The 11,839-nt window shown below is 52.6% G+C and overlaps 1 protein-coding gene across 1 annotated transcript; it reads right to left on the reverse strand.

Annotated features, from left to right (window-relative positions):
• Positions 1 to 2,300: 2,300 nt before the first annotated feature.
• Positions 2,301 to 9,879, reverse strand: ST8SIA3 (ST8 alpha-N-acetyl-neuraminide alpha-2,8-sialyltransferase 3). The gene is made up of 4 exons (XM_032096031.1): positions 9,647 to 9,879; positions 8,950 to 9,072; positions 6,605 to 7,162; positions 2,301 to 6,394 (listed from the first exon to the last, which is right to left on the reverse strand). Exons 1-4 carry the CDS (start codon positions 9,823 to 9,825, stop codon positions 6,112 to 6,114), a joined length of 1,143 nt encoding a protein of 380 aa, XP_031951922.1. The 5' UTR covers positions 9,826 to 9,879; the 3' UTR covers positions 2,301 to 6,111.
• Positions 9,880 to 11,839: the final 1,960 nt, after the last annotated feature.

The raw sequence follows: 11,839 nt of genomic DNA on the forward strand, positions 1-11,839 counted from the left end.
GTATTTGTGAGGGTCCCACCTCCACTGGGTCTTTCCAGTAACTGAAAGTGGGGAAATGGGGAGAAATGTCACCTTTTGGACACTCCATCATCAGGCCACTCTCCAGAGCACCTGGAATCTCCTTGCAAACAGGTTGTGTATGACAGCATCCAGTTTCCCGACAGATTGGATCCCAAATGATAATTATCCGTTTCTCTCCATGCTGTCGTCTCGGCGTGTCTCTGGAACTCACAGTGTTTTCCGGGCTGCTTTTTGGCACTAATCAGGCCGGTATAAAGTGGAGCTTCCTCCGCCCCAGATACTCCTCCTGCTGTCAGCTTGTGGTGAAGAAGAAAAAAGAAAGAAAGACAAAAAAGAAAGCCCTGGCGTGAGGTGCCTTTGTTCAGGGCAAGTTATGTGTGAAATCTTTTTGTTCTTCCTAAAGGAAGGCAAAAGTTGCAGTTGATTTGGGGAAAAGAGAGGCAAGTGCAGCGCTCCAGAGACGAAGGTGCCGCTGTGGGCAGGCGGGAGGGGGGCGGGTGGGCAGATCCTGATGGGAATCTGGTGCCGCACATGTGCTGGTGTCCGTGTCCTCCCTTTTCCTCTCTTTTCCTCTCTTTTCCTCTTGCTTTGCCTTGCCTTCTTCTTCTCCAACAAATTCATCAGGCCTGACTTTGACTTTTTCTTTCCAAACCTGCACCTGATGGCTGTGTCCCCCGAGGATGTTTTGTTACACACTGTAGTGCCTAATTCTGGTGTCTTTCCAAATTAGTGTCAAAATTTTCCTGGGAATCAACCTGCCAAGGTGAAACCATCCATGCATGGCGCAGTTGTACCCAAAGCAGAGGGCACATCCTGATGGGGCTGTGCCTGCCCTCAGAAGCAGGAGGGTGCTGGGTGTCCTTTGTCACCCAGGCAGGACAAGGCCCAGCCGAGCTGGCAGCTGGGCACAGTGGCAGGAGCAGCGCTGGAAGCCGGGTGGCTGCTGCTGCTTCCAGCCCAGCGAGCTTCAGCTGCCCAGCGGGACAGCATTCCCTGCCTGCATGGCTGCCTTTGCCAGAGGCTTTCCCTCTGCTCTTGGGGGAGGGAGCAGGGAGTCTCTTTGTTAGCTTTCCTCCTCCTGTCTGCCTGCAGCCAGGGCTCCCCGTGCTGCAGCCAGGTGCTCTCACTCCCCCCAAAGAGGCAGCAGTGGAGTGTCCAGGGATGGTGGGGTGGGACAAACCTGGGGGTTGACCTGGCCTGGCTGAGCTTTCTTGCCCAGCATGCTTCTGGTTTGGGCTGTGGCTCCCCTGGGAATATGAAGTTTAATTTCTCTCCTCTTTTGTTCTCTGGGGTTCGTCTCTGTAGTTTCCTGCAGCACCCACACCTGGCACCTGACCCAAACCACACAGGAAAGGGTGACTCCAGGGTGACACCTCAGTGCAGGACAAGGCACAGGTGCAGGGAGTTCTCCTCTAAAACAGCCGTCACCAGCTGGCCAGGGCCTGCACATGTCATTTTCACCTGCTTTTAAACAAACATTGCAAGTGTTTTCTTTGGCATTTTGAAACTGCTGTCACAAGCCCATTCTCTGCAGAGGGAGCAGCTCCAGCCCCTCAGGACACCTTCCCAGGGATGGAGGCACAGCTGGACACAGGGCTGGGGGCTTCAACCCACACTGGCCACTGGCACCCTCCAGCCCTGGCACCAGTGGCCAGCAGAGCCTTCCTCACATTTACCAGTGGGAGAGGAAGGAAAGGATTTTTCCTATCCCATCCCCATACCCAAACTGGGTTGTGGGACTACAAACCCTGCCTCTCTGCCAGGATGGTCTCAAGGACAAATAGATGAGCTGTAGGGGATATTAGTGGTGGGAAGCACACAGATAGCACAGACAGAGGATCTGGCATGGCTCTGCTCCTGTGCCTGCCAGCCTGAGGGACTCTATCCTGGGAGTTCATGCGAACTCCTAAAAACACACCGCAGAATTCCTGCCGGGAGCCACTGAGGATGCTACGCAGTGCTGGAGCAAGCAGCAGCTGGAACAAGTCACCTGGAACAAGTAACAGCAGTGGGCTGTAAGGTGTTCTTGGGAATGTAATTTACCTTAATGAGCCAATCAGTGCCCAGATTCCCACGCTTTTTATCTCCACGTATTCCACGGGAGTGCAGAATTTGATCCATCACACCAAGCTTGTTGCACTGCATAATGAAATACAGGGAGCATTAAGCAACACCATTGGCAACTCCTCTGGTGAAGTTTTCCAGTAAAACCCTATCAGTGGCCCAGAGCAGTTTGGGAAATAATAAGGAAGAAGTGGAGGCAGCAGAGTTTTACAGACTCCCAATGCACAAGAAACCATTTTATTTAAAAACAATGCATTCAATATCGGGTTATGGCACATGAGTCAATGCTGCAGGCACATCACACCGTGGGATCACACTGAGAGCTCCCGAGCTCCCGATGCTCACGACGAGAACGCGGCACGGTCATGAGGGGAGCCAGGGCATGATGTGCTGTGCAGCCTGTCCCCAGCCCCGGGCTGGGGACACACACAGCCTGGTCCCAGCCCCCAGGCCCAGTCCCAAGGCTCTCCATGCTCGTGAGGCTGGAGCAGCTCCACTTGCAGCGTCCTTCCCACCACGGGCGCCTTTGCCGCTCACCTGAGACTTGCCCTGGCCTTTTACGAACATCAGCCATTGAAAAATAAACAATGCTTTTAAGTATGGCCCTTAATAATGAAGCCTTTATTACAATTATGGCATTTTTTTTCTTTTCTTTTAAAACGTTTATCTTTTCTTATTGAAAACAACTCCATCAGGCATTGAACTGTAGAGCCATTGGAATAAAGACACATTCTTTTACAGAAAACCTGCTTTTTCCTATTTGCCCTGTTTTTGCAGCCTCCATTCACAGTTAGTTCTGTTCCACAAAACTCTTGCTTTTTGGTTTAGTTCACAATTAAACCCAGTAGCCAAATGCCTGTTTTCACATGCCTCGCTACCATTCACCAAGGAGATGCAAGCAACAAAAACACAGACCCAAGATGCATAAAAGAAGAAAGGAAACGTATTCCCAAACCTATGTACACCCCCAGCACCTTGGTACCCATCCTGTTGGCAGAGGGGCTGGAGCGGGATGTGCCTGCCACTGGACACTGTCCTGGCTGCCCAGGGCTGAGCAGGGTCTCCAAATGGAGGGAGCTGCTCAAGAGGACTTCTCTAGATTTTGGAACCTCAAATGTTTTGTACTTACAGTTATTGATCACGCTGCATTAGCTCTGTTGGCTTGTCTAGACATTCAGTCATGGGAGGGAAAATTCTCCCCGAGCCATCAGCAATTCATGCAGGAAGGTTTGGGACCAAAGAGAGGGAAGGAAGAGCCCAGCTGAGGTGATGCCGCATGCAGGGGCCACTGGCTGTCCTGAGCAGGGAGGGCAGTCCCCAGCACCTTCCAAATAACAATTAAATAAATAATTAAGATATTTGCTTATTAATGCAAAGGCATTTCTGCCAGAGAGAGGCAGCCCCAGAGAGTCTCTCCTCCTCAGCCACTGCCTTCTCCATCCCCTGCTGCCCTCACCTCTTCCTCAGACCCCATCAGGCAAAACAAAAGCTGCACACTTTGAGATGGTTTTCCACCTTGCACAAGCTCGGGCAAAAAAATATTGATACTAAGAAGCAATTTACTCTGGGCTGTGCTGTGCCATCGATCGTGGGGCAGAACTCCCCATCAAAATCAATGATTCTGAAATGTTCAGTGTGGGTCTGGAGCATCGATGGGGAGTTTTGCTTAAAAATCAATGATGTAATATGGCGCTCTGTCAATAATTTTTCTGTATTCCCATTTCCAAATATTTGCAGTCAGTTTTGTGCTTCCTTCTCTGCATTTGGTGCCCCTTTGTGCCTTTGGAAAGTTCTGGTGGTGATGCCAGGGCTGTCCCCAGGACTGACAGGGCGTTCTGTCCCTCTCCAGGACCAGGGGAGGTTCCAGAAACTGCATGGAGCACCTTGCTCCCTGCTTTCATGCCAATATAATAATAGTTCTCATTTCTTTAATTTGCTGATGAGAAATAATGGGTCCCTACAGGAAACTGGTAAAATGCCTCTTGATAAAAATGTCTGGCATTAAGACAAGCCAACAAGGGTCACCCAGGGTTCAGAGTGACCCTTCTGCCCCGGTGGACTCTTTGCCATTAGGATTAGGGTTGCTGGGCACCTCTTCGCCATGGACCCCAGTGACCAGAAATGACACCAGAAATGATTCAATCCTGCACTTCATTAACGAGCAGTACAGAGCTCTTCCTTCCCTGTGCAATTGCTGGTTTGGGGCTGAACAATCTGTGTGCTCCAGCACCTGGAGCAGTGTCCCTGCTGGCTTGGCTGGGACCGGCGCTGCCCAGCCGCTGCCGGCCCCACAGCTCCCGGAGGCTGTGATCCCACAGCCCTTGCCGGCACTGGGGGGACTCAGTCCTTCCCTGGGGACACAGGCAGCAGGGAGGGACAGGGACAGCCTGTCCTTGTGCTCCGCGGGGTCTGTGCCCGGCACAGCCGAACTCCGCTGCTGGGGTCAGGCCCTCACGCACGATGACACGGATGAGAACATGGAGCACAGCTCCCGTGGCACCACACGGCACTGGCACATCACCACCACACCACGTGCAGCCCTGGGCAGGGGGCAGCGGGGGGGTGATCCCAGCCTCGCCACAGCCCTTTGGAAAAGCAAAGCTGGGAACTGTGGGATAATTCAAATGAAGGAGAAAGCCACCAGCTCTTTCTCCGCCCGGGGACGTGGGGGAGAACTGTCCCAGCTGCGGGGGCCAGCAGAGCTGCGGTGCCACGGTGGACACCAGGACATGCCCGGGCTGCTCAGGTTGGGTGTTGTGCTTGAGATCTCCTTCCTCATCTCCTATGTCGGCTTGTAGGTAAAGAAGCTGAGAAAAATTAACATGTGCCATTTTAAATATTGGATTTTGCATCTTTTTTCATTGTGGGGTCAGTTCTTACCCAGAATAGTAAAAAATGGTTGAATACCTACCAGCATACTCACAAGAAACCCAGTTACTTCCCAGGGTCCTTTATCCTGAGACATAATGGCCAACACTTCCCAACTCTAAGTGACCCAATTGTTTGTCCTGTCCCCAAGCAGCCAAGGAAGCATCTGCCCTGTCTGCCTTGGAGTGCTGTTGGTGACGGGAAAATGGGACCACTACTCCAGCTGTCTGACTGGTGAGTTACAGACATACATGGGGAAATCTGATAATGGCATTTCCTCTTCCCTGCACTCCAGCTCTGTTCACTTCCCTACAAAAACCAGTTTTAAAAATCCCAGCTCCTGGCTTCCATTTTTGCCCATCCTGCCAGTCCCTGCCCAAGCAGAGGGACAGGGTTTGGGGCTTTTCTCACCCAATATGCCTCCAGAGAAGCCTAATTCCATTTACCATGGTGGTTTAACTTTGAAACCAAATGGCAGAACAGTATCAGATGGATGGGAATGAACATGCTTCAGCCTGTCTAGTCTGGACTAGGATCTGTCCCAAATGGAATTAAAACACTGAAGTATTCCAAGAGTGATATAAACACCTAGCTAAGGTACGAGCCACTTTGTGACCTTCTTCTTGTTATTCTTTAAAAAATGTAAAATTCAGTAAATACGAAAATACCCAAGCGGTGGAAATCAGGATCCACACTGAGGAACTTGCGTGTGACGCTGCACCGGAATCCCGAGTGGCTTCCTCCATCGGCCACGGCAACGCTGAGCTATTGAGAGCAACAGATACAAAAGAAGCAAAACCTTTTAAAAGTAGCATTTCTAGCTCTAATGGGAAGGAACAATAAAATGAAGAGATTTAGGGCGCTTAGTGGAACGCTAAAATATGAAGAGATATTAAAACATACTGAGTGGCTTATCTAGAAATGCAAAATGTTTCAACTTTGCAGCTGCACAAATCGCATCTACAGAATGTGATAAAAGCTTCTGCACTGCTAAATACGCTGAAACCCTTGGATGGGCAGTGGCTAAAAAGCATCTTTAAATTATGGAAAAGACTTTAGGGTGGGTTTGTTTCTTTTTTAGAATTCTATCTGAAGAATGTTTAATTTGGTTTTGGGCACTTTTTTAGACAATCATTTGGCACTTCAAGATTTAGGTTCTTAGGCACAATGCGACAAGGTGAGTTTGGCCAGTCCTTCACCGTGCATCCTGTAGAGCAGCTGGAACTCTGCAGGCAGCTGGTGGGACTCCTGCCACTTGGTCGTGAACTTGGTTCCCTTCTTGTCATAGTAGTGGTACGGGAGGTCCTCCCGCGTGTTGGGGTCGAAGCCGAAGGGCCAGAATCCATACAGGTGGATCTCATCACATATGGCCGAAGCCAGGGTGTACATGAGGATACCTGTGCTCAGCCGCTTCGGGGACAAGTGCTTGTTCCTCCAGTACCTGGGGAGACAAGCACGTGAGTCAGAACCAATCTGTTCAGAAATAACTGAAGGATGTTCTGAAGCAACAACAAAACTGCAGTGGCACTAAAAACAAGTGGTCCTGACTTGCCAGACTGTGCCTATCACGTCAGGCATGAGGGGAAAAATCAGTTAAGAGATGTATTTGTACAAAGAGATGTATTTGGCCAGTTAAATGCAAGGCACCCACCTGTTAACGTGCTGCATGATATTTCCTGGCCAAGCCAACTGGACCTTTAGCTGCCCTCTGTGCTCAACGAAGAAGTCAACCAGTGTTCTCGTGACTGTCGCTGACGTGTGGAAGAAAAAAGCAGGGATCCAAAGAATGGCCCCATCAAGCTTTTTCAAACTTAAAAAGAAGTTGTTGCGATCCTGAATGGTCAAGAGGTTGTTGTAATACTTCTCCAGGATGCTGGGGTTGAAGGTGGTAAGGTTGGTTTTCTTTCCAACATCTTTCTGGAAAGCCTCAGTTGGAGCAAAATTGCACCGAAAGACAAAATCTGATTTATCAATTTCCTGCCCGCACTGGCTCCCGGTCAGGATCCCACTGTTGCCGACCACGGCACAGATGTTGTAGTGCTTGTTCAGGATGGGAGACACATCAGGGAGCAGAGACCTGAAGTTATTGCTGATGGAGAAAACGTACTTATGGCTGGAGTAATCGTAGTGCATCAGCTGCCCGATCCGAACGCTGCTCTTGGTCAGAGAAAAGTTTTTGATGACGTCAACATGCTGAAGGATTTCTTGCCTAAAACAAGAGCAAAATAACAGAAAACATGGAGTTCTATTTCCCCTTTTTTTGCAGTGGATTTGTTTTCCACCTAGACTTATATTTTTCTTTTTTTAAATTGTACTAAAGTAGTTTCCTGAGCATTAGAGTGCAGTGGTTTTTAAATTAATATAAATAGATGGGAATGAGGGAGCTGGCTCCTCACCTAGAGCTCCACTTGGCTTTACCGGCTGGTCCCTACTGACACCAGCTAAGGCGGTGCCTGTGCCTCTTGGAATACTGTCAGCATGAAAATATGGGATTGGCTTCTTAGGACACGGGGCGCAGCTCCCAGTACATCCCCCACAGTCACCCAGCTGTGGGGTGTGCACTGCACCGCCCTGTGCAGGCTGTGACATGGGGCCGAGGACGGGTTTCTGCTGGGGCTGTGTGTGCCTTTCATTCCTGGTGCAGCCACAAGGCACCTGAAGCAAACCCAGGTTATCCAACTGAATTAAAAGGAGACAATTTATATATATATATATATATGTACACATATATATATTCTCATTAACAAGCTTCCAATCACAAAACCAAGCAACAGTTGCTGTCTCCAGCTATGCAAATATAGTTCCCTAATTCATATTTGAGCAAGCACAGCAGTACTTTTACAAGAGTTATTAGGGATACTTACAAAGCAAACAAAACCAACCCTGCTTGGGAATTTCCCTTGCAGGGCATAAAATTAGAAACCCAATAGGACTTTATTTACTTATGTTTATGGAAAACAAACAACCATTCCTCCAGCTTGCATCCTCCAATGTCTGAGCATTAATGGAGTCCCACTGGGTGCCCTAATTATGGGTTCTGGCTGACGGACAAGTGCAAAGGCAGCTCCTGAGGCATCAGCTAAAATCATCAGAGGGATAGCACAGTGACAAGCTTATGGAGCTGCTGGTGCCACGGATGGAGAAACACTGAGGGTGGCCACTGTCACATAGCCAGGGAGGTCCTGGGGGAAAGATGGGACAAAGTGCCACCTCCTCTCTGTAGCCCACAGCTCCTGAGGGCAGCATGTAGCAGCACTGGAAGGGAATTACTTGTCCTGCTGTCCTTGGACAGTGGCCTGAAGGGAGGAGAAAAGCCCAAACCTTGCACTGAGAGGTGCAGCAGCTTCATCCTGCCTGGCCACAGAGCTGGGTTCCTGCTCCCCAGGTGGGACATGTGAGCAGAGCCATGAGCCAGTCCCTAAACTGGCAGGTATTTGTCAGAACAAAATTACAATCCAAGATAGCAGTAGCTGTCTTAAATGGCTACACAGTCTTATTTTCTTTTATAGAAATGTTTAATATATGTAATCAGCCATTAGATGTATGTATAAAGAGTACAAAGCTCTGTGCCTGCCCCCGCAGCCAGAGCTGGAGGCAGGAGCAGCACTGCACTTGCTCGGAACTGCCGGCAGCTGGGAAGTTTCTCTGTGTGTGTTTTGGCCTCCATGAACACAGCATTTCATGGCTGTTAGAGCCCAAAGTGTTTCCAGTCTTAAACCACAGCTATTTATCCTGGAGTAATGACAATTCTACTTGCACACCAGGAAACTGGGTCACGTTCTGGTACAATAATGTGTGTTGCAGCCTGGTGTCCTGCTCTGAAATAATCAAGTCTTCCAGGGGAGCTGCAACTGTCTGGGGAAAAGCTCTGGTTCAGCCTTTGTCTCTTGCCGCTGGCAAATTCCTGGGAGCTCAGAGTACTTAGCGGAGTATTGCATTCCCTTAACTCCCGGTGGGAAGGGGAACAGCCTGGGCCGTGCACAGCTGCCTGCTCACCTCTGGTGGGCGAAGGCGCTCCGGTTGAAGGCCCACTTGGAGGGCTTGTCCTGCAGCTCCTGGCCCAGGGAGTTGGTGATGGGGACGAACGAGGGGTCCAGGAACTTCAGCGCAAACTGGGACCTGGAGATGGACACAGACACTGAAACACGCACTCACATGGGGACACATGGGGATACAGAGACAGCCACGCACACACATGGGGACACCCACGCACACACATGGGGACACACGGAGACACAGAGACAGCCACGCACACACATGGAGACACATGTGGACACGCACACACACGGGGACACCCACACAACACACAGAGACCCCCTCAGAGCACACATGCAGACACACAGAGACATGCATACAGCACACATGAGGACACCCACGCAGACACAGAGACACCCACGCAAGCACACAACACACACGCACACACCCCCCCCACTCAGACACCCCACACACCCCACACACAGACCCGCAGCCCGTTCCCGGCCGTGCCCGACCCGCCCCCGCGGCCGCCGCCATCAGCACCACGGAGAGCGCCCGGCGCTGCCGCCGGGGATGCGGCCGTGGGCAGCCCCCGCCCGCCGCTCCGCACCCCGGCCGCTGCGGTTGCCGCTCCGGGCGCGCTCCGGCCCCGCTGCCGCGTCCCCCGCGCTGCCCGGGCGGGCCGGGCCCGGGGCCGCCATGGCGGGCCGCGCCTCACCTGAATCCCGCGTGGAACATGTACATGCGGGGCCCGGCGGCGCCGGCGGCGCGGGGCGCCCCGAAGATGTTGTCCTTCTTGAGCGAGACGTAGCTGATGAGGGACAGGATGAGCAGCGCCACGCTGAGCATGACGAGCCCCAGCACGCTGGCCACCCGCACCATCTTGCAGCTCCGCATGCCGGAGGCGGCCCCGCGGCTGGGCGGGTGCGGGGCGGCCGCGCCGCTACATTGGGGGCGGCGGCGGGGCCGGGGCCGGGCCGGCTCCGCCGCGCTCGCAGGAAAATGGAGGGACGGGGCGGTGAAATGGCAGCCGGGAGCGCCCGCACGGCCCCACACGGCCCCGCACGGCCCCCCCGCACCCGTGGCGGCCCCGGGTCTCCTCCCCAGCAGCCCGATGTGCCCACCCTGACATCCCCAGCATGCCCCCAGCAACCCTGAGGTGCCCAGACCGCCCTTCCCACTGCCTTGGGGTGCCCAAAAGCCTGGCGTGGCCCACCCTGGCAGCCAAAGGGAGCCCCCTGGAGCACCGGGTTCTGCAGGGACCCCACGCAGCCCCTGGATACCCGTCAGGGGGGGCCCAGGCTGCTGGGGACCCTGTGCCTGTGCTGGGGGACCCGTGTCCAGGTGGGTGCACGGCACGGCATCCCCAGCTCCCATTTCCCTGTGACACCGTAGATCATGGGTGGCATGTATAGAGCTGTGGGAGCCTGTGCTGGGCAGTGCAGACTCTATGCTGGCTTGGAAGACCCCTCGCTCTTTAAAAGCCTGGTGTTTGGAGCACGGGTCATTGAACTGCCCCCTAAAACACAGATCAAATCCCCTGTGAACTCCAAGAGAGCCTTCTGCACTCCCAGGGATGTCTCTCATGAACACCATCCCTGTGTGCTGCATGGCTCTCAGTGTTTCTTCAAACTCCATTTTTCCCCTCACAAAGCCCCCCCCAGCCCGCTCTGCCTCCGAGCCCCGAGTTCACTGAAGTGCCTCATAAATAATAGATCCTGTCTTTGTAGCCCCGTCCTTGCTCTGGGCTATTTCCTACCCGCTCTCCACGCACGGAGCTCTCTTTGAAGAGCAGGAACATGAGGAGCTGGCAGGGTTGGGGTTTGCATCAATGTGGTTCTTCAGCCTGCAGTGGGAGTTCGGCCAGAGTACGGCCCGAGGTCTATATCCCACTTCTGTGGGATGCCTGTGGCTTTGGTGGAGAGAGAGAAAAGGCTGGGAATGCAGGAAATAGCAGTGGTTTGACGCAGGACATAGGCATTTTACGTGACTGTCACCTGGTGTCCGTTATTGTCCACCCTGTGCATGGTGTCCCCAGCTTCAGCATGGATAGTGTTGTCCCAGTGAAATCCTAGGCTTCCCACGATAAAACAACCACAGACTTTTGCTTTAAATATTTTAGAAATCAGCTCTATAACATTTAATATTATCTCCTGTAGTTTCTGACCTTGAGTCCTGGGGCTGGGAATAAACCCCAGAGTGAGACTGTGCAGCCCTGGTCACTCTCCTGGCTCTTCTCTGGCAGGAGAGCTCCCAGCTGCTGGACTGGGAAAGACCATTCAGTTCCAAGACCCTGCCATGGACACGTTCCACTGGATCAGGCTGCTCCTAGCCCTGTCCAACCTGACCAGCAGGACAAGCAGCACTACTGCGGTGTCACTGCTCTGGGGGACAGCTCAGCTGGAGCAACCTGGAGCTGGAGCAAGGAGATCGACGGCACTCTGGTCCTGTGTTTGGACCCATTTTTCCCCTAATTCTGCCCATGCAAAAGAGAGTTGGGAGGATCTTGGGAAGGTGTTTTGGTAAGAAATGCTTAAAGCCTGCCGTATGTCATAACCTCTCCCCTGACCCGCTGTGAGCCCCAGCCCCACCAACAAGTTGCAGTGGAAACAAAGGCAGTTCTTGCTTCAGATTCTTCAGATAGCAATATGTCAGGAGCCCCTGGAGAGGCCAAAAGTAAATGAATCAGTGCTAGAAAGTGAAGGATATCATCCGTGCTGAATGGTGAAAAGGAGTCCTGAACAGTATCTTCATTGATTTTCCTGTAATTGACACAGAGCTCGGCTCGCCGGAGGCTGCGGCAGGAGTGGGGAGGCCCAGGTACCACTCCCGCCTCAATTAGGCAGCTCGGGGCTGTGGGCAGCTCCAAAGGAGCAGCGGGCTGGGAGCCCATGTTTTTACTGGTCACAGG

The sequence above is a fragment of the Corvus moneduloides genome, chromosome Z (assembly GCF_009650955.1).
Source record: "Corvus moneduloides isolate bCorMon1 chromosome Z, bCorMon1.pri, whole genome shotgun sequence".
NCBI classification, from domain to species: Eukaryota; Metazoa; Chordata; class Aves; order Passeriformes; family Corvidae; genus Corvus; species Corvus moneduloides.

Bases quoted from the DNA above. Each gene is read 5' to 3' on its own strand.
- ST8SIA3 (XM_032096031.1), bottom strand. From the start codon at position 9,825: ATGCGGAGCTGCAAGATGGTGCGGGTGGCCAGCGTGCTGGGGCTCGTC. The intron at 7,163-8,949 runs GTGAGCAGGCAG...CTCTTGTTTTAG, and splicing joins AGCGCCTTCGCCCACCAGAG to GCAAGAAATCCTTCAGCATG. The intron at 6,395-6,604 runs GTGGGTGCCTTG...TTGTCTCCCCAG, and splicing joins ATCATGCAGCACGTTAACAG to GTACTGGAGGAACAAGCACT.